This window comes from Copidosoma floridanum, unplaced genomic scaffold (assembly GCF_036245765.1).
Source record: "Copidosoma floridanum isolate Cflo_tuat_1 unplaced genomic scaffold, Cflo_Japanese_pri ptg000035l, whole genome shotgun sequence".
Lineage (NCBI taxonomy): Eukaryota > Metazoa > Arthropoda > Insecta > Hymenoptera > Encyrtidae > Copidosoma > Copidosoma floridanum.
Window position 1 is genome coordinate 1,444,570 of NW_028321912.1, and position 27,736 is coordinate 1,472,305.

The 27,736-nt window shown below is 34.7% G+C and overlaps 3 protein-coding genes across 3 annotated transcripts; 2 read left to right on the forward strand and 1 right to left on the reverse strand.

Moving 5' to 3' along the window:
- The first annotated feature begins 4,697 nt into the window (after positions 1 to 4,697).
- On the forward strand, positions 4,698 to 8,445 carry LOC106647491 (Transmembrane O-mannosyltransferase targeting cadherins 4). Its single transcript, XM_014363909.2, has 11 exons — positions 4,698 to 4,979; positions 5,062 to 5,296; positions 5,369 to 5,552; positions 5,623 to 5,802; positions 5,873 to 6,330; positions 6,404 to 6,787; positions 6,851 to 6,958; positions 7,023 to 7,164; positions 7,233 to 7,530; positions 7,611 to 7,819; positions 8,036 to 8,445. The coding sequence occupies exons 1-10, from the start codon at positions 4,940 to 4,942 to the stop codon at positions 7,745 to 7,747; spliced, it is 2,166 nt and encodes a 721-aa protein (XP_014219395.2). The 5' UTR covers positions 4,698 to 4,939; the 3' UTR covers positions 7,748 to 7,819; positions 8,036 to 8,445.
- On the reverse strand, positions 7,529 to 9,840 carry Pbp49 (proximal sequence element A Pbp49). Its single transcript, XM_014363910.2, has 4 exons — positions 9,217 to 9,840; positions 8,858 to 9,127; positions 8,534 to 8,775; positions 7,529 to 8,337 (listed from the first exon to the last, which is right to left on the reverse strand). Exons 1-4 carry the CDS (start codon positions 9,667 to 9,669, stop codon positions 7,998 to 8,000), a joined length of 1,305 nt encoding a protein of 434 aa, XP_014219396.2. The 5' UTR covers positions 9,670 to 9,840; the 3' UTR covers positions 7,529 to 7,997.
- Positions 9,841 to 10,840: 1,000 nt separating this feature from the next.
- Positions 10,841 to 27,693, forward strand: LOC149373183 (protein ELYS-like). Its single transcript, XM_089597752.1, has 13 exons — positions 10,841 to 10,957; positions 19,602 to 19,979; positions 20,069 to 20,411; positions 20,483 to 20,748; positions 20,823 to 22,509; positions 22,592 to 23,061; positions 23,621 to 23,734; positions 23,835 to 23,976; positions 25,809 to 25,860; positions 25,921 to 25,985; positions 26,061 to 27,344; positions 27,430 to 27,481; positions 27,546 to 27,693. The coding sequence occupies exons 1-13, from the start codon at positions 10,928 to 10,930 to the stop codon at positions 27,691 to 27,693; spliced, it is 5,031 nt and encodes a 1,676-aa protein (XP_089453878.1). The 5' UTR covers positions 10,841 to 10,927.
- The last annotated feature ends 43 nt before the right edge of the window (positions 27,694 to 27,736 follow it).

The following is a 27,736-nucleotide window of genomic DNA, read 5'->3' on the forward strand; positions in this document are numbered from 1 at the left end:
CTTTTGATTACAAAAAATTGCCAAGTTTCATTTCAAAATTTGTACATATAAAGGTAGGGGTTATAGTGACCTTCGACATGACTGTCAACAAATTATACTGAAAAATAACCTTTTAAACCAATGTTCATAATATTTTAATAATTACAACGTAAAAACAGAACTAAAATCGGGAAGTACTGTTTTTAGCCTAGAGGTATGGACTCTAGATTTGTTCATAATTTTTTTTTTTTTTTTTGTTTTATAACGTGAAATATATGTTTTTAAGTTATATTCCAACACATATTGTAGTATCGTTATTAGGTTTTTGATGACATACAAAAATCGTTCTGAAATTAGAAAGAAACGTGTTCAAATAACGGTGTTTCGATTTTGTATATTATGTTGCACCAATCAAAAAAAAAGTCAAAAAATATGATTACGTTCAATTGTTCGCCATTTGGTAATGTGTACAAATAATTGTTTTTGTGCCTCTTAAAAAATAGTTAAAACAGCAGTTAAAATTAAAAAAAAGTTTTTAAGATTACATTTACCTCAAAGTAAAGTTAAAAAATAATTTTTCTAAGGTTACTGCGTAACATTTGCTCATGATATTAAACTGAAAATTCGATAATAGGAGCATGAAAAAATAACTAGAACTTGAAAAACACCAATTTTGGGCCATAGGGACCAAAAAAAAATTCTTAGAATACAAGGCTTTTGTCGATTTTTTTTTAAACTCCAATGCATACTTTAGTTGCAAAGAAATGAAAAAAAGTAAAGGCATGTCGCCATTGAAAACCAAGTATACTCTTTGGAATGATTTTTCAGCCCTGCAATGTGAAGAAACTCCAATTAACTTATGTATTGTAATTTCATGTTGATCCAAGTTGCTTTTAATTATGGTTTCAAAGTAATTTGTACTTAAAAATAATATTAACTTTGCATCGAAAGGAGTTTAATTGTTCATTAAGTAAAACATATAATATAAGTAAATATATAACTATATATTTTTTTATGCAAATTTTTTACCAAACCCGATAAACGAATTTTTTTAATAAAAATATTTACGCAGCATTATGTTCAAAGACACGTAACAGTATTGTATTGTTGAAAGCATATTGTAGTCAGACTGTCCTGGTTATAATGACATTGTTGTATGTCAGCGCCACCTATTAAAATTAATTGCTTTTGTAAGGTAAAAGCAATAATATTATCGAATACAACATATTTTCATAATCGACATTATGATTTAAAAACGATTTATAAAATAAAACACGATACTACTGCGCGGAAAACTAGAAATACAGAAGACAATTGAAAAACATATAAATAGTAAAAATTGCAGAACTACAAGTTGTTTCAAAAAATGTAGTATTTATTTGTATCTCGCCAAGGTTCACTGCATCAACTGATTGTACTTTTCTACATAACCACAGGAAGGAGAGATAATAATGATTTTGCAACTGTTTAAGATTTTAATCACCCAAGTTTGTTTCGGCTGGCTGCAGTTGTTACTGTATTACAGATCCCCCCCCCCTCCACCCTGCCCATAAGCTGTTTATGTTAATACTGCTAACGCTAATATTTTATTTTGATACATTTAATACAATATTGTTTTACAACAATTTTTTCTAACTACTAAATTCAATAAGTATTGATTAATCGTAAAAAAAGATAATTTCTTTATAACATTCACTAAAAGCATCGTATCATAATCAATGTTTTTCAAGATACGTAGATGGTTATTAACTTTTATAAGAAAGTGGTTGCGTTCCTGTACACCCAACTGTAACTTAGTTTCAAGCATGTATTTAATTGCAAAATTCGATTACTGCTAAGAAAATATGATAAAATTAAAAACAAAAATTTTTTCCATAGCATTGAAGTTCTTTGTGTTCTTGATAAAATGCCGTTAGAATTTTGGGTCCAACTTCTTTTATGCCTTGTAAGGGAAAATGAATTTTTAAATTAACAATTGAATTGGGACATCAATTTTTTAAATAAACAGAAAAGCTTGTGTATAATTACAGATGCGCGTCATAGGCACTTAATTCCAAGTTTTTAATTATTTTTATCAAAAAAAAAAAAAAAAAAAAAAAAAAAAAAAAAAAAAAAAAAAAAAAAAAAAAAAATATACACTTTTAAAACAGAAAATTTTTCGCTTTTTTTCAACATAAATTTGTAAATAATGTAACGGACCTAAATTGATATGAAATTTTATTACAAACAATTTTGCATTAACACTTTTGACAATCAGAATAACAGAAATAAAATTACAAGCCAAAATTCGATTAATTTTTACAATTTTTTTAATAACAATTGAAGCCGATGCCTTGCTTGGACAAAACCATTTTTCCCAATAAAGAGACTATAATTGTTAGCGGGCGTCCAGGAGGCAGAAATGTCCTTGTTATGAGCTTCAGCTACCGGACTATTTGATGCGCATAAGGGTGCCTGTACATGGGAGACTTGCACTTGCAGGTTCAAGTCAGATCGCCATAAGCCCGTGCGAGTGCAAGAGAGATGCAAGAATATATGCTCTCTCTCTCGTACTCGCATGGGCTTATGGGGATCTGACTTGAACCTGTAAGATCAAGCCTCCCATGTGCATGCACCCTAAAGAAGCATGGAATACAAATTTTGAAAAATAGTGTATGAAAATAGTAAACAAAATTTTTTTGAAAATCGAAAATTTTTATAAGGAATAGCTTCAATAAGTTATGAATCGTATATTCATTTTTCAAGCCCTTATGAGGATTAAACAGCAAACATTGTTTGCTCTGACAATTTAAAAACGTACACGGATTTTTAAGATCTGATGATTATCAACACCTACACAGACACACGCACACGCACACGCAGAGAAATTTTAAAAATGTTACTACTCAATCTTTAACATAATAAACAAACATTTCCAATTCTTTCTCGAAACAACTTCGTCGCTCACTGATACGAAAAGTTCCTTTATGATGATGCAAATTCATCAGCAGTATATGTATGCACATTCAATACTAGTACAAAAAATTACACATTGATTTATCAAAGCAAAAGCAATGAAAAGTAGAAAATAAAGCAACGTGCTTGTAACTTACAATAACAGCGTACGTCGATGTGAGAAGGCAGTAAATATCACGTGCAGCTTGCAGCTCGTCACCTCACCAGCGTCGTCGTCCTCGAGTCCTCAAGAGCACCAGGTGTAAATGTTCGCAAGGTACACACAGGATCCAGGAATTGATACAAAGGCTTAATGCAGATTTCAAACTCTTAATTTTAGTGAGAAACACGCTGTCCGTTGATCCGAAAAAAGAAGTACCTACGTCTTCTCAGTAACAGCATCTATCTAAAAGTGAACTACAAAACATGTGTGCTGCTGCGCACTCATATAAATCAGCCAATCAAAACATAGGTACGATTCAAAACACTAGCCAATCAGCGAAGTATGTATTCAGACTGTAAAATGTGTTTGGTTGATGCGTTTGTATTGCGCAATGCGCACTGCGTTTGATATAACGTATATAAATTGAGCACATCGATACTTACCGCAGCTTAAATTTTTTTATTCTGAGATAAGAAAAAAATTCAGCAACAGATACAATCGTCACAGCATAACATTATAATGTACGGTTTTCATAGTATTACTTATAAAAATGCGATCATTAACTATGATTATTTAAAAACTTGTATGACTTAGTAAATACGTAATGACTAAAAAAATTTGTTAATTTATATACTCCAAAGATTTTATGGAAATTGTTTTTAAAGTAATGAGGATAGTAATAATAATTCTCACCATTACTATAATAACATTCGTAACTGTATTATTACAATATATGATTGTACATAAAATAAGACAAATGCTAACAATAATCATGTGAAAATTCGGTAGTTTTACTCTATTTCCCATATTAATGATAATTGTAATTTATATAATAATATTATTAACAATAATAATAATGGTACTAATAATATAATAATAATAACAACAATAATAATAATAATAATGATAATAATAGTAGGAATAATAATAATATTTGATATTTTGTATTGTAAATGAGTACATCTTTATCCTGAAAATTTTTAATTCAAATACCCTTAAAGTTTCATTGAAAATTTATTCTATCGTGATATTAACAATAATTATTATAATAATAATAGTAATATAAATAATAATAATGATTATCATAATGTTATTAGCATGAACTAGAGGACAAAAAGACGTGTACAATGCTCGATGACGTATTCATTTGTTGTAATTCACATTAGCTGCTTTAATCAATTCAAATATCAAAGTTGTGCTGATAAAATAATACCCATTTTCATGTTTATCTTCAGATGCACTGAATAACCGACATTACCGACGGTACATGCAGGTATTGAGCCCGGAGGAACGAGGATACGGAACGACTGTATAAAGTCGAGAGGACACTACTGTCTCGACTCTCGAATCTCGACCTTTTCTCAATACGTCTCTCGACAGAGCGCTCTGAAGTTAACGCATGAGAGGAAAAATTTTAATCTGACCCCATCCCTGCTTGTGTTGCAGTGTCCCGATTTTCCCGCCAATCGACAGTGTTGAAATTAAGGTATATTTCAATGAAAGTACACATGACAAGTTCACTGCTATTGTATAAGTACCTGCAATTCTGCAGTGCCCGCAGTGAAAATGTGCCTTGTCTAAAAGCAGACGACACAAATAAATATAATGGGTAAACATAACCTCACTTCCAAGTGTCAAGAAGAAAGAAGTAAACACTGCACATCAAAATGTAAACATATCACTGTACATCATCGTCAGTCATCGTACAAAAGCAACGCACATATTATCGTATCACTGTCGATTCCTCTAACAAAAGTGTCGTCAATTTCACCCCAATCTCTCGGTTGCGTTCTATACATGTAGTCGGAGATTAATAGTATATTCTAAAAAGACTTGTGTGCAGTGTGCACTTAAGATGGGAATATGAATAGAAAAGAATCAAATTCGACAACAGCAGCAGCAGGTAAGCCAAAGCACTTGATAAAGCTAATAAAAAAGCTCATGTTGTAGGTCCAGTGAGACCTTTTCATTTTTGCGTTCACCAGCTCGTCACCACAGCCTGACAACCTCGATAATCCTCGTGATCGGTGCCTCCTTATGCTTCGCTAACTCGTACAATGGCGACTTTGTGTTCGACGACTCTGAGGCCATCGTCAAGAACGAGGACGTCCGCGGCGCGACGCCGCTCAATCAGCTGTTCGCCAACGACTTCTGGGGCACGAGTTTGTTGCACAAGCAGAGCCACAAGTCGTACAGACCGCTCACAGTGCTGTCCTTCAGGTTGGCTCTTTGTTTCCTTTTGTTTAACGCGACACCGACACGCGTTGTCATTGCATCGATTTCACTTTGCAGACTGCATTATTGGCTGAAAGGGCACTTGGATCCAGCTGATTTCCATGCCGTCAATGTGGTGTTGCACAGCGTCGTCAGCGTCGTTACTTTGTTTGTGTTTGAAATTCTCCTGGACTGGCAAGCGCCACAAGTGTCGTTCAATGCAGCTATGCTGTTTGCGGTTCATCCTATCCACGCTGAGGCTGTAAGTTTGAAAAATCTAACAGACATGGTGACTCGTTACTTTGATTAATTTGCTTATTGTCCACCTCTAGGTTTCTGGTATTGTGGGCAGGGCGGATATTCTGTGCGGGTTGTTCATGTGGTTGTCAGTTGTATCTTACTACAAGTGTGTACATTCCCAATGTTTTGTTGTCAAGTGTGTCTGTATGATATTGTCCGTCGTGAATTGTGCCGTTGCAATGTTTTGCAAAGAAACCGGAATCGCTGTCATAGTGAGTTTAATTTTCAATGTTACTTGGAATGATACAAATTGTTTTTTCACCTGTTTCATTGGCTTTTCAGGGCATTTGTGTCACCTATGACTTGATTGTAGCAAACAAAATCCTACCAGCTGATTTTTTACAAATAATAAGACTGAAAAACATGAGTGATGACGTTAAGAAATTCTTACCTTCCAAATCATTTTTGATTCGCATGACAGTATTAACACTAGCGGGGGTACTTCTGGTACTGCTGCGTCTTAGAATTATGGAATTTTCCAAACCTGTGTTCAAACCTGTTGACAATCCAGCATCGTTTATCGACAATTCGCTTCTTAGGATCATAAATTACCACTACATTTACTGGTTGAACTTTTGGCTGCTGCTGTGCCCTGACTGGCTGTGCTTTGATTGGTCCATGGGCTGCGTACCAATCATTTACGGTCCTGATCCAAGAATCGTTTTTGTCTTACTATTGTGGATAGTCTTTGGTGCTTTGATAAAAACTGTATTTTCTGATAAAAATGACTTATTGGCAAGGTACTCATAAATAATATAACTACATTCGATGTATGGTTTCTTGAATTAAAAAAAAATACATGTAACTTTACAGGCATGTCAGCATTGCCCTGGCATTACTTGTGATACCATTTTTACCAGCTAGCAATGTATTCTTCACAGTTGGCTTCGTCCTTGCGGAGAGAACGTTGTATGTTCCTTCCGCCGGTTACTGCTTACTGATAGCAATAGGTTTTCAAAGAATTTCGAATAGTATAGACAAACCCAGAGCAATGTCAGCAGCCTACTGTGCTTTGCTATTCCTGATGTCGATTCGCTCTTGGATCAGAAGTGAACAGTGGAAGACAGAGACAACCCTGTTTCAGTCTGGACTGAGCGTTTGTCCTTTGAACGCAAAAGTTCACTACAACGTCGCCAAAAATGCGGCTGACAGGGGCTTCGTGGAAAATGCAAAGCTTATGTACGAGGAAGCTATAAGGTCAGTTGCAATTTACTTTAGATTATTTTTCTTTTGCTGCTTACTTATGGTTTCTTTTAAAAGATTGAATCCCGAATACGCTCAGGCAATGAACAATCTGGGCAATCTGTACAAGAATGAAAACAACTACGTCAAGGCTGAAAAACTGTTGAGACGAGCAGTCAAAATTCAGTAAAATCTCGTTTTTTTTTCACCTCTCGTGTATTCGACGTGTAATATTATTTTCTCGTTTTAGAAACGATTTTTCCGCTGCATGGATGAACTTGGGTATTGTACTGTCTGCTTCTAATAGATATAAGGAAGCCGAAAAATGTTACATCACGGCGATCACGCATAGATCTAAGTACCCCGACTGCTATTATAATTTAGGACTCTTGGTAATCTTTTTTTTTCTTCAACTTTTAATTTCTACTCATGAGTAGTCCAAGAGAATTTTCATTTTTAGTACTTGGAAATTAAAAATCACGACAAGGCATTAAAATCGTGGGAAATCGCAATAAAACAAAAACCAACTCATCGCCAAGCGTGGACCAACATGATTATTTTGTATGATAGTTTGGGTAAACACACTCAAGCCTTAAAAGTTGGAAGCCAAGCACTGATGCATGTGCCTCATGATTCTTCACTACATTTCAATGTGGGTAATGTGCTGGGAAAACAAGGAAGTTTTCAGGAAGCAGAACATCACTTTCAGACTGCAATATTTCTAGATCCAACAAATTATGTGTATTACACGAATTTAGGTGTGTACTTTACAATTTTTTTTTTAATTATCTTTAATGTTTTTCAAAATATTTAAAAAACTACAAAAATACAACCGTAGGTGTACTGTATCACCGATGGAAAAAATTCGATAAAGCTGAAATCATGTACAAAAAATCCTTAGAACTTAATCCATCATCCCTTAGCGTCAAGGAAAATTTACAGAAATTGAAAAATTCTAAATCGCAGCAGCAATAAATACACTTTAACATGCGCGTTCAATAAATTAAATGGAACCATACAAACAAACAATGGCAATTACACAACCAGGTAATTTACGCGTTATTACATATTGTAAAAGGTAATAGCCCTACATTTGAAAAATAATTTTCACACATCAGTAGCTTGCAATTTATCCACTATGCTCATTCTCAACTTTAAAATAGAAAGTGACGTAAAATATCAATAACTTTTATCTTATTTTGTAGTTAACTCACGAAACATTATGCTACTGTTCCATTTTAATGGTTTCTGGATCTTTCTCAGGTTGCGTCGCGGAAGACAATTTTTTTAAGATTTTTTTTTTCGTCCGTCGCTGCACCAATTCGTTGTCATGAGGAAACGGATAAGCCTTGAAGTTCCCAACTTTTTTACCCTTGACGTAGTTGTACGACTTGAAACAGGAGTCACAGAATAAGCACGGATTGTGCGGGAGTCTGTTGTTGCTCGTAGAGATCCAACTAACGTTGTACAAACCGCAGGTCATACAGTAGCGATTAGGTCTAGGTTTAATCCTGACTATTCTTGGATAACAGTTGGCATTTAATTCATCCGACTTATTAACCAGTCTGTGAAAAAAATTATTATATTCGGGTATTAGTGTAACTATTTTTTTAAATATTGTACCAACGTAAGGAAATACTGTTGATGTATAATTTTTAATTTTAACATTTTAAACAAAACGTCTGTGATTATTTATTAAATAAAAAAAAAAAGAATAATTTTATAAACGTTCTTGTCTATGAAAACCATTTACTGTCTTACCTGGCATCGCTGAAACAAATCAAATGTTCACAGTCACCTTGGTGCTGATACACCCAGGGAAAACCAAATTTCATCTTTAAACTATCGATCCTAGTCTCTTCCATTTTTTCAATTTTACAACTGCCCAATTTTTTCAACGACATCCACTCCCTGATCACTTTACTGTTATCTTTGTTATTGGGATCTCGGTAATCGTTGTAAAACGTGTCTTCGATGAAGAAAAATCCTGATTTATAAACCTTCTGTGGGACAAAAAAGAAAAATCAAAGTTTTACCAGAGTCATTAAACATTTATAATGGAAAAAAAATAACAAACAAACAAACATTTGCATTAGCAGTTTTAAATCTAACTGGAGCATCACTCATTTCCACAGAAATCGAATAATCGGATTCACACTTGATAAAGTCCCTCAGTTGGTCCAGAGTCTGGGATCCATACATGGCAACGACAAAGTTGAGTGACAATTTACCCAGAGCCCCAGTAGTCAGCTTTGATCGACTGGTAAAGGGCAAATATACTCTGATAAAAACCAGGATGTCATTTTCAGGAACTAATGTTTTACCACCGGGGGAAATAGGAGCAGGTTCATACATCTGAAACACAAGCCAGCAAGTAAGATACACACATACAGGATCAGTGATGATGGAAGAAAAAGAAAATAAAGCCATAATTAGGCACTCACGACAGGTCTCTCGCTGCGATACTTGGAATGCACCTGATAAGATTTCAGTTGGTTGCGCTGTTTGGCGCACTTGACGGTCTTCAGGTGGTCGGCTTTTTCGAGCACAGTTGGATCCGTGGGATCCTTGAGCCACTCGAAAGTGGCCTTGGTCATCTTGCTGAGCTCACCCTCGACCGTTAAATTGTCAATGCTGCAGTGCTCCTCGAGCATGGCGAACTTCTCCTCGTCTATGTCGTCGTTGGCCATTGCGTTCATGAGGAAGTTCTTCGAGTCGGACTCGCAGTGCTTGTGGAAGTCCGAGTTCGCCAGGACGGCCTTGTAATCCTCGAAGTACGAGCTTAGGTTCACTTTTGCCGTGCCCTTGTAGCAACGCTCGTAAAGGGATGTTATACCGTCCGCGGTTTCTTCCTCCATGCTCTCGTCCTCTTGGAATTTCATGTAACCTTGGTTCATTTTTCTGGCTTTTGATTGACACTATTGTGGACTTAACATTTAAGTATATATCTTCTCACCGTTTTTAGTTTACTTATGCTGTATTTTTTTTAATTCACATCTATTATGTGGAATATACATCATTGACGTTATAAGAAAACCAAATTGCAACTTTTTTCAAATGTTCTCAATGTTTTGTAAAGTAAGGTTAGTACTTTGATCAGGTTAGGTTTAGGTATAATATATATGAGCGCTGGACAGAGAAGAGAAGCGCCAGTAAATTAAAGGTATATATAGTTGACTTTCCGATCTGACGGTAATGTAGAGCGCAACTTACCGAAAATTACTTGCTCTGGTAACGATTGCGGAAAACACCTCATCACACGCATGATGCACGTAGTATATTATACCACGTGTGATTGTCTTCCCCTGTGTGATAATGATTTGACAACAAATAGATAGACGGACAGCTCAACATACCGCTATCTCTTTTGCACTTGGTATAACGCTCGCCGCTCTCGCCGCCCTCGCTGGTGAAGTATTTAAAAACAATAAAACATATTTAATAAAGTAATGCATTGGAAATACCTAACTGGAAAAATGTTGAAGAAAAGCTATGATTGAATGCATTTTATTTTTTTTTACTAAAAAAATATTATTCAGTAGTGTGCGCAAATATCACGTTGTATACTAAAATACTAAAGGTATTGGATACATATACTTTTCGTCTTTACCGCCACTAATATGGTAGTCGAGCGTTGTGTAACAAATCCAGCTATTTGTTGTCACATCATTATCAACACATTATCAGGATAAGCTTTAATGATGTGACAGCAAATAGATGAACGACAACTTGCACACTTGTCGTCCATCTATTTGTTGCCAAGTCATTATCACACATTGTCAGAGTAAGCACAAGCACACATAATATAATAGTATATCGCGTGAAGTTGTGAAGAAAGTTATAGCATTCAGTTTTCATCAGCTTAAGTATAACGTTCGTTAGCAGTGTGATTCTACGTGGCAGTAAATCGTAATTGTTGAGTCGTGATCAAAGTTTAGAACTGTTTTTTTATCAACTAGTAAATTTGCCTTTTTTTTTATTAACACTCGTAAAATTTTTCAATAACATTTGCAAAACACGTTTGTGTAACTGTATTTCCGTAGCTTATTTCAAATTAGCCCTATTTCATTTTCGCGGGAAGCAACGTTTGTACCCTCGAAACTTGTTTAAAAATATTGACATTGACAAGTTATAAGGTTTTTTTGTGGTATAGAAATGAATCAACTTATAGAAACCAGCTGCGAGGTAAGTCGACTTCCATTCAAATGTTCGAGCATATTCCGGAAAAAACCGGCCGCATGATTTTTAACTTGAGAAGTAAAAGAAAGAAGCATTTTCTATCAGTTTTGAGGTAAAGAAATATTTACATATTGCAAAGTAGATTAATTTTCGAACGCAACTTTATGTAGCTGTAGCTACTAGCTAATACCATGATGTAAAAATACGCGGTGCGGCGTTCCGACGTCTCATTTTCGTGCCGTTCTGCGCCTTCCATTGCGACGCCATATTTGAGGGAGACGTGGCTATATACTACAGCGGCGAAGAGCCTGTACAATGAAACGAAGCCGCTTAAGTTGAAACTAAAACTTATCCCATGCACGCATCTCACCTCGAATTGAGATATATATTTATATATTTGTACATATATACGTAAACTGATCATCGTTCACCTGTTTGTTCAGTTTTTTATGTGCAAATATTGCCGAATTGGGTGTTTGGTCACTATAATAACTGGAATGAAAGTATTGAAGCAAAAAATATACATTGTTTCACGAGTTTCTTGATGCTAATATATGTTTTATATTTTAAAAACTTTTGAAATCCGCAGACAGACATGGCGGCGCGGTGGAAGCCATGATGTAAGAAATATAATGTGTGGCGTTGCACATCCATTTTGATTGACCAATCAGGAACGCTTCCATCGCACCGCCATGTCTGTCTGCGAATTTCAATAGCTTTTAAAATATAAAGCGTATTAACATCAAGAAACTCCTGAAACAATATATATTTTTTATTTCAATATTTTCAATCCAGTTGTTTCAGTGACCAAACACCCAATTTGGCAATATTTGCACAGAAAAAACTGAATAAACAGGTAAACGATGATCAGTTTACGTATATATACACAAACATATAAATATATATATCTCAATTCGAGGTGAGATGCGTGCATGGGATAAGTTTTAATTTCAACTTTAGCGGCTTCGTTTCATTGTACAGGCTCTTCGCCGCTGTAGTAGTCACATCTCCCTCCAATATGGCGTCGTGTTGAAAGGCGCAGAACGGCACGAAAATGAGACTTTGGAACGCCACACCTTTTATTCTTACATCATGGTGGAAGCATTGATCAATCAAAATGGATGCGCAACGCCGCGCGGGCCGCGCCTTGTATTTTTACATCGTGGCTAATACCATGTGTTTTTATATATATACATGTGCTTACACTGACATCGAATAGAAAGATGTTAAAGGAAATGGATGATTGTGTTCGCAATTTTGGATCCATAATGGGTCCATTTGGTATAAAGTACTGGATGATGACATCACATGAATACGTGAAACGCATATACCCGTTACATCTATATATGTGTTTATAGTAACATCGAATAGAAAGATGTTAAAGGAAATGGATGATTGTGTTCTCAGTTTTGGATACATATTGGATCCATTTGGTATAAAGCACTGCTGCACTGGACAGTGGTGGGTTTCCGACGCAACTCGGAGGTTAATTCTGACTCAGACTTGTTAAGATTGATTTAAAGTTAGATGAGAAAGGTTTATAATCAGATGTTAAACGAACGACGAATAGTTGTCTTTTATTTCGAAGTCATGATTAATCTCACTTAAGTCAGGCCTCATATTTATTTAAAAAAAAAAATGCATGATACTTCTTCTTTCGTCAATTAATTGCATTGATAAAAGTTGATTATACAAATATCACCACATATCGCTTTAATATTTCCGATTAGTTCACAATAGTTTTACTCGTTTAACCATACCGTTCTATGGATAACTTATTGCACTTACAATAAATAATTTATCCTACTAATTTTTTTAGGAACGAAAGGATTGACAGACAGTCGACAAGGAAAGAACTTAAATTTTTTCCGGACTGTCCTTAAACACTTGTATACACTAAATTATTTTCCAGTTAAAATTTACTTGTTTGTTTGTTTTATTTATATCTGAACGATAATTATATCAATAGAACTATCTTGTAGACACATACTCACCTATGAATATATCTGTACTTGGTTTGGTTCTCAACTTCGAATTCAAAATCTTGTGATAGGATTCAAGTTTATTATTGGTTCTATCTACCATATTAAATATGCTAAATACTTCCGGAGTAACTTTAACCATCCATTCATTTCGAAAGTAAACATCCCAAAATCTTTTCCATTTAGCTAATTTCTTCTGATCATTTTTAAAACTTTTTTTTATAAGTTTTCTTATTATTGTAAATGCTTTTTCAGCTTTATTAGCTGGAAAAAGTGGTATTAACAAAATTTTCTTCATAATTTCATAGCCAATATTATTGTTCTCCTTATTATTTTGTCTCAAATTTATCCTATATTTTTTTGCCTTAGCTTTTCGTATTACAGCCTAAAATAAAAATATGCTAAATTTCAATAGTTTAACTTGCATATATGTAAAATTCATGAAAAATAGTGATCAGGAATTAAAAAATTTTAAAATTATATAAGACGTAATCGATTTTTTTTTACAATATTTATTACACTGGACATGATTGGTAGGTTAAAACTTATTTATAATAATATATTACTTGGCAGTTTAAACATTAAGGAGTTAAAAACTTATTAATAATTAAAAATTAATTACGAATATTAAAAAGATTTAGAAATTTAATGTATCTATGCAATTTAACACTTAAAACTGTAAAAATGATAAGTTATGAGTTTTGTCAATTTTTTATTTGCTTACAACTTCTACTACCGATCTAGTTATAAATGGTTAAATACAGCATCAACAAGTTTCGAATGGCTTAGAGCTTTTTTCCAACCAATTATAACATTTGTTAATGCGTGAGTGCAAGAGAAATGGTATACATTCAAAACATAAATAATGTATATAAATTATTTAATTATGATTGATGATTAAAATTTTTTTTTTTTTTTTTTTATGTGTGAGGATATCGTTGTTACACGGATGCTATTAGGCATTGTGTGATTATTTTTTAATTTCTTTTTTAACTTGGCATTTTTCAATGTTTTTTGATATTATAAATCTAATTATTTTTCACAAGGCTCATGATGTCGTTAGTCAGAATGCGTGATTTTTCCAAAAATCGAACGATATATATACTACATTTTTGCGCTTTATAAATGTATCGTCATATTTTTTAACCTACTAAGTTTCTTTCTCTGTGTTAGCAAGCCTGTAATGGGGCACTTTCCAAAGATATTTGCCGAGAAAAACGTAAAAATTGGCTTCATGGTTATAAATGACAGACGGTATCAGAATACCAACGCTGATGTACGTAAATGGGTCATTCTTTTAAAAACCGAGCACTTTTTGACCAACACATCTCAGAATTGGCTGAATTTTTTTTTCCAGACTCTATTTTTAGCAAAAAACATAAAAGTTCGAGGTTTTTTTTTTTTTACGTATTTTAGATAATATAAGCGGTCGAAAATTCGATGAAAGCGAGTTTTTAACTTGAAGACTAATTTTCAAAAATTCATAATTCCGGTTCTATTGGAGCTGAAGATTTAATTTTTTTTTATTATAAATTACTATGTTAACTTGATATTCAACATTATGAAAAAAAGAGTATTAATAATATTTATTTATAATGTGAAACTAGACAACTTTAAACCCATTCGGTAATTTTTTCAACAGATTCTTATGTTGAATAATTGAACAATAATGCATTTTCGGTAGTAAAGAGAGAAGAGCCATTTTTGGGTGAGGTAACAGAAATTTTTAAATAAAATATGATTGGAAGATTGCTCTGCCCTGTGAGAGCAATAAATCTTTTCTAACAGAATTTTTTTTTCAACGTAAATCTTTCAATACAAATACATACATACGATTTGCGAACGCGTCCATAGATAATTATATAGATTTAAGGTGGCTTATCATGCTTGTCCTATCCATTTGTGTGACATTATAGACTATCACACTTGAAAATATTGAGTAGCAGGCTCAATATATATACCTACATAGATACGAATCCGCTTGTTTACGTACTGAGGTTAGCCCCGAGTCTCGGACTTTCTTAGAAAAAAGATTAATCAAACAACCTGCTCCTAGTTTTTTTGTAACATATGGCTCGACTTGTAGCAAAAAAAAGCTAAAAATTTGGGTGAAATAATCAAAATGCCTTATAAGACTAACTCTAGAATTTAAAATTTGAATGCATTTTTTCGACTTTGGTCGGCAACATGCTTTGAAATTCAAATAGTAGATCCGTTGAGTAATACTTTACCATGAATTTTAATTTAGGTGCAATAGCTGCTCAACTTTCATAAAGGTAATAATTCACCTCAAGAATTAACATAATAAAATATGGTGATAAAAAATAGCTTCTTTACCGAATTATATTTCTTGCTCATAATGGTTAAAATTTGGTGCACTCCATTAATATTTGGACTCGTCTTAAATGTAGCGTCTACAAATATACTATTTTCTTCATTAAACTTATTCAAAAAATCCTTGTCATAGAGAATAACGTGGTATCCATGAGATGAAGAGTTTAACAACTCTGCAGAGAGGGAAGTTTTATTGCCTTTTTTATCAATAAACTTTAAGAGCGATGGATTTTCCTGCATCTGCTTGCCGAATTCTTTAATTGAATCGTAGCGCTTGCAAATAGATGTATGTTTCACTTTATGTTGGGCTCGCTGCATAGTTATATGAACATTTTCATAAGCAAAGTATTTGTCTAATCCATCGAGCCTATGAAGTATTAGATTTATAAATAATTAAACAAATAAATCAATATGTGTCTGTGTGTCTGTCTATGCAAATGTATATGGGTCATTAAACAAAAATTGATAAATACGAATTGATAGATGCGATACTTTCACGCCCTAGTTGAGATTTTTTAACTTAAACATTAAGAATTTTAAATTATTTTTTTCAAGTTGTTTGTCATAACAACGGATAAACATGTGTGTACACTAATGTACATGGGACTTTTTGCGTAAAATATCATATGCTATATAGTTTTAATGTTCAATAAACTAAATATTATTTAAATTAAATACTTTAGATAATGACAGTTTTTTTCAAACATCATATGATATGATACAGTATTGCAAATACCATGATATCTCATTTGCTGCTCTTATTTTAATACCATGATTTACAAAATAAATGCATACCTCCATTTTCTTTATAATTCTTATACCAAACGATCTAGCTAAGGAACTAAAAAGAAAAAATTAAAAAAGCTTTCATTTTGTTTTTTAAACATCTAAAAAGTTCAGCATTAAAATTTATGACTTCTCGAGTATAGTTAGCTTGATACATTTATCGACTGATAACGGTATTTTGTACTTGGAAATATTGGCGGAAATTCTGTCTGTGAAAATTTTGTCCATGACCCAATACTTATTCTATAAAGTATATATACTCACCCCGACAGCATTGTGATAGCACGACCGCGACTGTGGAGCACGGCCTGGAGCACACGTGAAAGCACCGTGATGTCCACCTGTCGTAATTTCTGAGCGCACACTGCAAGCATGGTGTGGAAAGTGCATGTCATGCTATCAGACTGCATGCATTGTGTGTATACCAGGGCTGTTGCATACGCTCATGCAAGGTGGTATGCATGCAGTGCCCATTACCCCTAACCTCTTCTATATACTTTTATCATTATTTTAATTTATAATAATAAGAATGTTATTACAAACAATTTATTTATTTTAATTTTAATTATTTTAAATTTATTTTAAGTGCCCCTCGATAATGGATACTTGGATAAGGTTTGTGTTTGGAGATAAAAAGTCGACGTTATTCTCTATGGGTAGTAAGACGTCATTGGCAGTGATACCGCAGAAGTTTGCCATTTGTAGAGGAGTTTTTGTGAGCTAAAGTCGAGCTGTGATGCTGTGTATTAGGAGTGAGGTTTTAGGTGGGAAATGTTGTGGATGTGAATTTTGATTGTCCATTTGGGCAAATAAGGGCGTCTTTATGTTGTTGTTTTAATTGGGTTAGCTTTCGAGAAGTTGTAAAAGGAGGCCTGGTGGGTGAGCTGCTTTTCTTTGGGCGTGTTAATATCTTTTTAGGAGTATTCGAAGCGTTGGAGCACTTTTGCTGTGAAGTTCATCAGTTGCTTTGATAAGATCTTGCATATTGTCTCCCCCTCCTCTAGTCCAGGGAAAGCGGAGAATCTTGGTCTCATGTTTCTGCTATTTAGGTCATTCTAATCATGTCAGACTTCTTCGACTGTAACAGATTTTTTAACTACGTATGTTAATAGTATGCCTTGCTTGTAATTCTGTTAGTGTTTTTTCTTCTCTTAGTTTTTTCGGTAGGATCGTGATAGTTTTACCTTCGAAAAGTAACACTGGTGCAAAACCGGTAACTGTATGTTCTGTTTAATTGCATTTCTTTACGCATTCATGTGCTATGGTTGTCCATGGCCGCTTTCCTTGTTTTTCATTTATCTTACACCTTATTTTATTTTTTTTTTACCCAGTTTACCTCGATAGTTCTTAGGCCAAGTCGCCGGGGCTACCCGCTCACCACCTATGTGTAGGGATGTATTGCCGCACCCATTTTCCAACCCTTTTACTGATGTTACACCTAATCCATGGGCACAGTGGAGTATCTTCGGTGAGACACCTTGCCAGTTAATCTGACACTCTTTGCACCAACGTTGCATCGGGTCTACTCGCCACTGTGTAGCCTTTCCCCGGGGAGGACTCCATATTTCAGGACGTTCACTCCTCACCGGTGAAGCCGGCGACCTCTGCCGAAGCATCGGATCCAGGTTATTTAGCATCCCCGGAGAAGTCTCATGTTTCAGGGACCACTCCTCGTTGGTTAGGGCGGCGATCCCTGCCTGGTGCATCGGATCCGCTAATCCCTACCTCCTATCACTGTTTTGCATTCACTTAGGCCCGAAAACCTGTGGGGCAAGGAAAAAACTCTGGAATTGCTCTGAAGGAAAATTCCATAGAAAAACCCGCCCGAAAAAACAGCGGGGGTTACATAGGAACTTTTCCGAGCTGGGGGTCGTGCAGCTAGGTATCCCGGCTATCCGAAAACGCTGTTCTCTAATGGACAAGTGACTTACGTTGAACTCTATCCCGATCTAATAAATGCTAACGTCTCTGGTGACATACCAGGAGACGTGTTTAGCTAGAGCACAATCTGCTTCTAGCATTTGGGGTTTCATGGCCACTCTTCCAACCGCCCTGGGGTTACCAGAGAAGATTTTGCTACAACAGCAAGCCAGGGAAAACTCTAGAGGGAATCTAACATGGAGAAACATTTGCAGTCTCTTGTTTTTATTATTAGATCTTGAATCAATGGGAATGCTTGCGATTGAGGTATAACTATTTTGTTTAGTTCTCGAAAGTCCATACATAATCTAGATTTTTTTCCATCGTCTGTTTGAATGCTAAAGTTACTGAGGCAGCAAAAGGATTAAGATTCTCCTATTAACTAGTATTTTAATAACATTGAGATTTGTTTTTTTATTTCCTTTTTATCTTCAATCGTGCACCTATATAAGGACTTTTACTGCAATATTTATCTACAGTAATAACTCTATGCGAGCTTCGTGTTCTTTAACTGAGCCAACATCATATTTATCTTTTGCAAAAATTGATTTATATTTATCTTGTGAATTCATAAATTTTAGTTTTTTGATGGAAGTTTAGAGCATATAGTAAGATTTCAAACTTATTTGTGTCTATGTTTTTATTAAAATTTATTTTTTTAGTATAAATACATTCAGAATTTTTTTCTTTTTCCTTCTTTCATAATATTTGTAAATTTTCATTTTGGATTAATATAAATTCTTTCATCATATTTAATCCGATTAAGAAATCAAACTTGATTTCCTCACTTTCTACTACGAACATATCAAATTGACTTTTCTATATAATAAATTTTTACTCTTATATTTATCATTCCATTCGCTTTCGTTGCACCATTAATCGCCATCAAATTAGCTTTTTCTGTTTTAAGTTTATCATTTTCGTTTTTTAATTTTATCAATTTATAATTTATTAAGGATACATTTGATCCTGAATCATAAATCCCGATTACTTCTACTGAATTGTTTATAAGTAATTTGATGTTAATCAATGGTGGAACTACAAGTTTTTTTGAGCTGCGCATCATTTAATTTGACTTCTATCTGAGAGTTGTTTATTAAATTAATTTTATTCTTTTCCTCTTTTTCATCGTCAGCTGAAATTTCTTTTAATTTAAATTAACAATTTGATTCGAGATTGAAATCGAGTGCCTTTATTTAATTTTTCGCATATTTTATATGTACTGTAAAATTTCTTTTTTTCTGAAGTTTTCTTTCTAACTAAATATTAATTTTTATGGATTTCTCTGTAAAGGTCCTCGACTTCTTTTAAACTTTCTCTATTGTTTTGTTGTTACCATACGCATCAAACCAAAACCCCATAAGCAATTCCAAGTGGAATTCCAAATGTATTATAAGTGTGTTTATAGGTGGAGTTACAAATACACAACGTTGCATCCGAAAATTGATTAACTAATTTATTTATTTTGCAATTATGTAAATATTTCCTCACTTCAAGCCTTATAGGGAATGCTGATACAACACAACTTCTCTCTTTTACTTGAAACCTTTATAAAGTTAAAAATTGTACGGCCAGATAGTAAACCTGAGCCCGAGTAGGTCCTTAATATCATTCAACCTTTCTCGTAGATTCGCAAAACTATAAGCCTTAATCTACCTTTATGGGAGTCGTCGGATTTTCAAGTTCCGGATGAGACTGTACAAAACAACTCCTGGAATGAGCCACGCTCCGAACAAAGATCAGGTGGCTTTTTAAACAGCGACTGCAGCTATGCCTGGATAAGCTGCGACAAAAGTTTATTTGTAGTGAATGTCACGTCTGGTGAGTACGTAACATCATGGACCTTCACATATAAGATAACCACTGTGTCAGCCTTTCCTGCTCGTCCAGGATGTTTGCCCTTACTTCTTGTTGGGCTTGATAACAATGCTATTAGAATTCAAGATTCCGTTGGGCAATTGTGTGTTTTTGATTGTTGCATTTCCAAAATTTTATGTACTATTCTAGTGAGTATTATTTGTTTTTAGTGCCATGTACTAGTTTTATCTCATAGTAGATGATTTTAGCTTTAATGAGATACTAATTATTTTTAAAGGTACCAGCTGGTGTTGAAAAGGCGTGTGTGATGTACGGTGGGGCCGACTGGGAAAATTTTAATGAAGAAAATCGAGACTTAGTTTTACCAGAAAATAGTGGATTAATCTTTGTATCACTCAGAAACTTCCAGCACTTGATAGTTGATCTTAATAGAGATTCATGGTCTAAGTCATCTTACAGTGATAAGCCTATTGTAGCCTGTTTAGAATTTGTTAATTCTTCACCTGCAGTACAACCTCCAAAAAGTAATGAAGTAGAACCTTCAGAAAGTAATGAGCTAGAACCTTCAACAAGTAATGAAGTAGAATTATTCTTTTCAGCATACAATTTGATAAGTAAAGGTAAATTTGTAACTATTTTTCTCGCACATAACTGTATTGGTGATTGACAAAACGAAATGTTGTGATTTTAGAAACTGAACATTATATGAAGTTCAATAGAAAAGAATTTGAGGCTACTGCACTGTCCAACGAAAAACTATGCACTGTCTTGCAGTGCTCTTCCAAAATTGGCTGTTTGATCAGTGGTTGCTTAGGTCGTATTATGATCTGGGAGTTTAATGGATTTCTCACATGGGTGAGTCCAATTTTGGATAAGTACGCATTTATCACTCATGCAGTACTTCTTGAACCCACCGACGACCCCAAGCCCTTTTGTTTTTTGTGGGCCGCTTATCAGGTAAACATCTTTTTTTTCTCCTTCAATTATGTAACTCGATATTCACAAATCAATTTTAAAATACTTGTTTTTAGGGTAGTACACCAGATTCAGTAACAGTGCTACGCATGTATATGTTAATGTTTAAAAACAAGATAAACAATGAATTTGGTGAAAACCCGACTTTATATTTTAATTTGAAGCCAGACCCAAGTCTGAAATTTGAGATCGTACTAGAAAAAAACGAAAAAGTCCACAGTCTCAATATAATTGAACGAGTCAATCGCGACGCGTCGAATTTACGGTCCCGCCGAGGTGAGGAGTCCCTATTACTCATCGGGACTCCAGGGAGATCCCTGCTTTTTAATTTGAATCGATGGTACGAAGAACAAATGCCATCTACAGTTGCTGGATGCCAAAACCCCAACAATATTTTGGCTTGTTACAAAGCACGACTAGAGAACCATTCACGAGACGAAATACTTTGTTGTTCGTTCAAGCCAAAGACGTTGCAAGAGTTTGCAAAAAAAGTTCCACACTCCCCAGAGGAACTTTTTTGCCCCAATTCTTTGAGTTTGGAGTGGATCGATTTATCGGAGAAAAATTTAGTGTTCTGGCTCACCCGAGGGGTGCAGTCAGAGCTACTACGAGAGATCACCACAGCTGGACCAATTGTACTAATCATGCCTAATGAAATCTACCGCAGGTGTCTCCTTGCAGGCCTTATACCTTTTGATTATGTCATCCCAGATTATAGTGTAAAAGTAGAACAAAAAGTAGCTCGAGAAATGCTGCTGTCGTTATGCCTAGATCAACGGTGTGCCAATTTCTTACTGCGCTGTGCCATAGAGTGGTCAGATGGCAGTACAGAGTATCTATACTTAAAGTTTCTGAGGTGGAGTATCCAACGTGGATCTGAAATCAAGTTGATGGCCGATCGTTTGTGCAAGCCGTTGTTTGATCAGTCGGGTGTCAATATGGACGAGTCTGAGTTGAAAACGTTACATAACTGTGTTCAGCAACTCGAATGTTTAAAGACCGTTATATCAAAATTACCCAATACTGAAATCGATTTAACTAAACATAAAAGGGCCCTTAAAAAAATAGCAGCCTATTTTCAAGTTGTGTTGTGGTTTTATGATGTCGGTCTGTTGCCGGAAATGCAAAACATCGACGAAAGCGATGACGTGCAAATTTCAGCGCTTACGAAAATTCAGTATCCAAGAAATAAGCTTGTAGAGTCTTACAAGAAAAAAAGACGAGACGCTTGTACGAAGGACAATAAGGAAAATGATGATTTATTCATTGATCAATTGATTGCCAGAAATTGTTCACCACTCAAAGTGCAATGGAAAGAAGAGTCAGACAGTGAGTGTCCTAGTCAAGATGGTCTTTATCCTCCTCCATCGCTGCAATCTTTGCTTAGGAGTTTTTTAACTGACTGCTATTGCGAAGAAAAAAGTGACGAAGAGGAGGATAAAGATGGTCAATTACCTGAAACGTACACTAAACACTGCATCATCTTCTACTTGCTCATGGACCTGTGCATGATTCTCAAAGACTCAAATTCAGCAGTCGATCAACTTATGAAGTATCCCGCAGCTTTTAAGTTGAGTCCTAGTATTATTAAACTCATCCGAGCTTTTTGGCTTCTCGATCACGAGGATTACGATGGCTTTTTCAACATCATGACAAGCCAAATTGTTTCCAGCAATGACATCGAAGACTGGCAGCATGAACTCGCTATAAATTCACTTTTAAAAAACAATCAACACAAATTAGGTACGTTTTCAAATTTTAAAAATATGTAACATACATTCGCAAGCTGTCAATTAATTTTTTTTCATCATTTCTTTTTTAACAGCTCTAAATTATCTGCTCATTATTAAACCACCAGTGATATCGTCCGATCATCGGCGCATAATGATCGATCTGGCGGTGGAACAGGGTCATCTACTGTTAGCATTCCATGCACGACCGCCATCGGATTGCGGACCGTTACTCACGAGTTTCTTCCGCTCATGTGAAAAACATGGAAAGCTCAGAAAAATTTTGCAACTTTCCTTAAACCCGGAAGAAGAGAAAGCCTTTGACAATTATCTCAAAGAAAATTATAATGACAAAACTAGATTGATCCACTACTTGCTGACGAACCGCCACGTAGAAGCCAGCCACATTTTTTCTGTAAAAAAAAACTTTAACCCACATCAATCAATTGATGAGGAAATAAACTTTAACTCAACCGCTTGGAATTTACTAAATTTGGTTCACAAAAACGTACCCGAAATCTCAAAACGTTTTGCAAACAGCTGGAGAAAAAATACCTCAAAATCGGCCAAGGGACGACGATTTTCACCATATCCCATTATAAGTAACAACAATGAGTCACGTAGATTTCACCATAAACCAATGTCTCAATCTTGGGACATTGATGGTGATGTTTACAACTTGGCAGTAGAAAAGACACTTGAGACGTGTCGCAAGCCCGATCGAGATGGGCTTGGACCATTAAATTATACGCCTTTTCTAACTGCGCCATGCGCAACAATAAATGCTCAACCAAAATTTGTTACTCAAATAAATAACAAGAGTGATACACATTATGTTGTATACCCAAAACGGAAGATTTTCACGAGAAAGACGGCTTTAAAAATGGTAATTGAGCCTGATGATGAAATAGTCAAAAAACGGCGAAAACTTAACAACCAATCCAGGGACTCAACATGGAATGGTTGTATACTTTATCTACATATATATATATATATATATATATATATATTTGTGAACCTCGTTTTATTATAATTTTAATGTATTCGTTCAATTGCTTGTTTTAGATTTGGATCAATCGGGATCATCTGACTGTAGGCTTAGCATGACTAAAATATGTAGCACACTACTTGTGCAACGGAAAGAGAATGAAAAAATAAACAACTTGGATACTCAAACGCCGCAATCAATCCTCAGAATTCAGTGCAAGTCTCGTGCGCCTAGTTACGATTTTACTGAGGTGAGCTAAATGTATAAGGTCAAAAAATATGTAAAAGGATTTATAAGGCCGCATATGTATATAAAATGATTTAATAAATTAACTTATAAATTAATTAAAGGATAATGTGAACGATGAAGCAGATACCCCAAAAAAACATTTGGTAGCTAAGAAAGTACATGATCAACTCGAGCATACTGAAAGTAAAGACTATAGATTTTCGTTACCCGAAACAGTTGAAGATGTTCCGGTTATCTCTGAAGGTTTGTGATCAAAAAAGACATATTTACCGTAACATTTAAGGTAGTTGTTTCCCAATGTATAGGTTAATCGTATGTTTAAATATACAATAATAAGGTTATGTTCAACTATCATCCCGTATTTGTTTTCGTTATGTTAACCCACAAATGGCGCATCTAGCGCATTTTTGGTAGATCTAAAACATGACAGGTATCAGTTTAAATGTAGCTCGGTAAAATAATACACATGACTTATTTAATTGGTTTTATTGATATGGGAGGCTTGTTCGTTATCCCCTATGAACTTGATATCGCCATAACTCAGAGGAAAAATGATAAACGATTGGATTGTACATGTAGTTGTAAGGCTGAGCAAGTGTAAGTATATGTAATAGGTGAACTTGTATATTCAACAAAGTACATTTAGAGGTTATTAAAATGAAAGCAAACAATAAGAAAAATTTCTTATGACATCTTTACCAACATAGGCACGAGAAGTTATCGATTGATAATGCAATTTCCACTGACATAGCACCAAAATGGGGAAAAAAAGCTAAACATAATGTGAAACATGTATACGAGCAATTCGGTATTCGGTACACTGCAATAAAAATATTGCTTCTTCGGTGTAAATTTACTGATTGTTTATTTTCTGCATGTCGTCTGCTTGGCACGATTGTGATTACGATTTCCCTGGCACCACTTAATTCTAAACTTCAAAATAGTGTCAGGTTTTAGTTTTACTAAGATATGCTAAATGCGGCACTTATGGGTTAACATGACGAATTTAAAATATCAGAGAGAAATGTGAATACCTCTCCGTACGTAGGTACATAAACATATGCATCTACCTATTTGTAACTTGTGCTCATGTGATAATGTGGTGTTGCTCCTTACGTGATACTCTTGGTTTTACTGTAAAAACTATCAATATTATAAATACTGCGACGGACATTGAAAATAAGAAGACCTACTCTGGACTTGATATATTTACAATAAGAATAGTAAATTTACTACAGTAATTATAATGCCTGCCATGATGGAGTATTTTACTTTTGCAAGATACTTAATACTCAAACAACAAATAGTGTGAACACGACTGTTATTTCTATTAATGAAGTTTAAGACGAATATAAAGAAACAATTTATGCATGTTTATTTTCTGTATTGAAGTTGTAAATAATCGTTTCGTAAATATAAAATCCTACATAAACTTTACAGTCAACATGGTAATGTTACTACGAGATTTATAAAACTGAACAATACAAGTAGTAAATTTATTATGATGAACTAAGTAAAGTTACTATGACGGGCGTTGGGAATAAAAAGACCTACGTACAACGTAGTACAATTGCAATGGTTGGTATCTACTACTCTTTAGTTGGTATTTTGACTATTACGACTGTAATTTTATGAACAATGTGGTACATATACACAAGACTTTTTTTACAGTGTATCTTCCAAAATCAAACGAAGAGCACTATTTTGATTACTATTACTTTAAAACTATGTGGTAAAAAATTCTCAAAAAAATGTATGTGTTTCTTTACTGCCTAAGATAGTTTTCAGTAGTTTTTCAATTATTTATAAATAGGCGGTAAGTTACAATTTTTTAAATAATGAGACTATGTAGTGTTTGTACCATTGCTCTAATATTAAAAGAGTGATTTTTTGACGAGGATATTATAATAACGACGTGGTTAATCGGTCTCAAATTTTTTATACATATTTCTCGACGCTTAGATTAGTTTTGCTGAAAATTTCGTACCTTTTTAAATACTTTTGATTTGGGAAACAACTAGCTTAAGTAACTAAAAATCGAATTTTGAGAGAATGAACGCAAATTTTATTTTCAGATGTTTGTCAAACGACCACTTTCAAATTTGCACATCCAACTGGATTACAGAAGTAAGTTCCTTCAAGTAAAAAAAAAAATTTCAATGTATTAAATTTGTATGAATTTTTCAGATTTCTAACGCCAATTCGCTTCGATGGGGATGAGATAATGAGTGTCTTGGAACTAGATCATACTGGTAATGTAGAAAACCCCGTGGGAACAACTTCACGGCAACCTCAAACCTATTTTATAATGCCTTCAATATTTACAGACCGAATAAACCAAAGTACGTCATTGCCAGAGGAAATGGAAAAAATATCGGAACATGTAAAAAAAACATCCGATGTTCCAAACATATTCATCGAAAAAGTCTCATCATCGTCTGATGTTGAAGAACCTGAGGAAGATAGCAACATGTTGACTTTACCAAACAACCCACTTATGGAGCCGACGGATGATTGTAAGGAAGAGTATTTTAGCAAATCCACTCTTACAAAACGAACTCGAGGACAACCCAAAAAAGTAATTAAATTATCAGAGTCATCAAAATCAACTACAACAATACGCACGAGGAGAGCTGGATCTTCTACCAAGGATGTAGCCCGTACAGTGAAACCCACAAGGAAAACTAGAGCTGCATCTGTTGCTAAAGAAAATGTTGATTTGAAAACTGACGAAATGGCTGAAGAACAACAAGTATCTACAGTGCGGTCGTCGAGAGCATCTAAATTTAAAAAAAATACTTCGATAGTTGCTGACAAACGCTCAAAGGCCGGGTGGATATCCAAGGATGACGAACAAATCACATCTACCGAATCGGTACCTGCCAACGATGATCTGCCAATGTCTCACACTCGAAGTAGAATAGCTGAGTCCGTAGACAATGATAAAAAAGGATTGTCAAAAATAAGACCAACCAGAGCCAGGACCGTATCGAAAAATGAACAACAATCAACCACCACTAGAAAAAAAAGAGCAGGTGCGGTAGTCCAGGAAAATGATCAGGCTACACCCACAGCGAAAGAAGATAATAAACGATGTTTGAGGAAGACGCGAGCCTCGTCACTGGCAAAGGAAACCAGTAACAATATCATCAATTTGAGTAACCCACCAGCCAGGGCAGAAATTATACGAGCAATTCAGACTACGAGACCTTCCAGTTCAGAGCCCACAATTCGCAGGCGTAAGTGCTCTGTCCAGTCAGAACCGGGAGACATCAAAAAAATTTTAATTGACACAAGAACTGGAAAGTCAAAGAGTAAAGCGGAAAAAAGGAATACGACAGGTCGAGGTCGCAGAGCGACTAGCGTCGATTCAATCGTGAGTGTGCCTGAAGGTAGGCGTGTAATACGCAGTTTACTCACTAAAACGATCATCAAGGAAGTCATCCCCGAAGAGCCAATATCCATGAAACAAACAAGAAAGAGAAAATATGCTTTTTCTGTTACTGGTAATGAAGCTAAGAAAGTACGTGATCAACTCGAGCATACTGAAAGTAAAGACTATGTATTTTCGTTACCCGAAACAGTTGAAGATGTTCCGGTTATCTCTGAAGGTTTGTGATCAAAAAAGATATATTTACCGCAACATTCAAAGTGAATAAGAATCGAATTTTGAGAAAATGAAACTTTTATTTTCAGATGTTTGTCAAACGACCACTTTCAAATTTGCACATCCGATTGGATTACAGAAGTAAGTTCCTTCAAGTAAAAAAAAAAAGAATGTTCGATGTGTAAAATTCATATGAATTTTACAGATTTCTAACGCCCATTCGCATCGATGGGGTTGAAACAACGAGTATCTTGGAGGTAGTTGATACTGGCAATGTAAAAAAACTTTGGGCCAAAATTCAACCGCGAAGCTGTTTTATAATGCCTAAAAAAGCCAAAAACAAAGAACAATGATGTGTCAATTAAATGTTTTTCATTTAATCTGTTGATATTTTGT

What these genes read in the sequence shown, in the direction of transcription:
- LOC106647491 (XM_014363909.2), top strand. Translation starts at nt 4,940, where the DNA reads ATGAATAGAAAAGAATCAAATTCGACAACAGCAGCAGCAG. An exon ending in TTCGACAACAGCAGCAGCAG is followed by an intron (nt 4,980 to 5,061) that starts GTAAGCCAAAGC and finishes TGCGTTCACCAG; the next exon opens with CTCGTCACCACAGCCTGACA. An exon ending in ATTATAATTTAGGACTCTTG is followed by an intron (nt 7,165 to 7,232) that starts GTAATCTTTTTT and finishes TTTCATTTTTAG; the next exon opens with TACTTGGAAATTAAAAATCA.
- LOC149373183 (XM_089597752.1), top strand. Translation starts at nt 10,928, where the DNA reads ATGAATCAACTTATAGAAACCAGCTGCGAG. An exon ending in AAATTTTATGTACTATTCTA is followed by an intron (nt 19,980 to 20,068) that starts GTGAGTATTATT and finishes TTATTTTTAAAG; the next exon opens with GTACCAGCTGGTGTTGAAAA. An exon ending in CATCCAACTGGATTACAGAA is followed by an intron (nt 25,861 to 25,920) that starts GTAAGTTCCTTC and finishes TGAATTTTTCAG; the next exon opens with ATTTCTAACGCCAATTCGCT.
- Pbp49 (XM_014363910.2), bottom strand. Translation starts at nt 9,669, where the DNA reads ATGAACCAAGGTTACATGAAATTCCAAGAGGACGAGAGCATGGAGGAA. An exon ending in TTAAAACTGCTAATGCAAAT is followed by an intron (nt 8,776 to 8,857) that starts GTTTGTTTGTTT and finishes TTTGTCCCACAG; the next exon opens with AAGGTTTATAAATCAGGATT. An exon ending in ATTTGTTTCAGCGATGCCAG is followed by an intron (nt 8,338 to 8,533) that starts GTAAGACAGTAA and finishes TTTTTTTCACAG; the next exon opens with ACTGGTTAATAAGTCGGATG.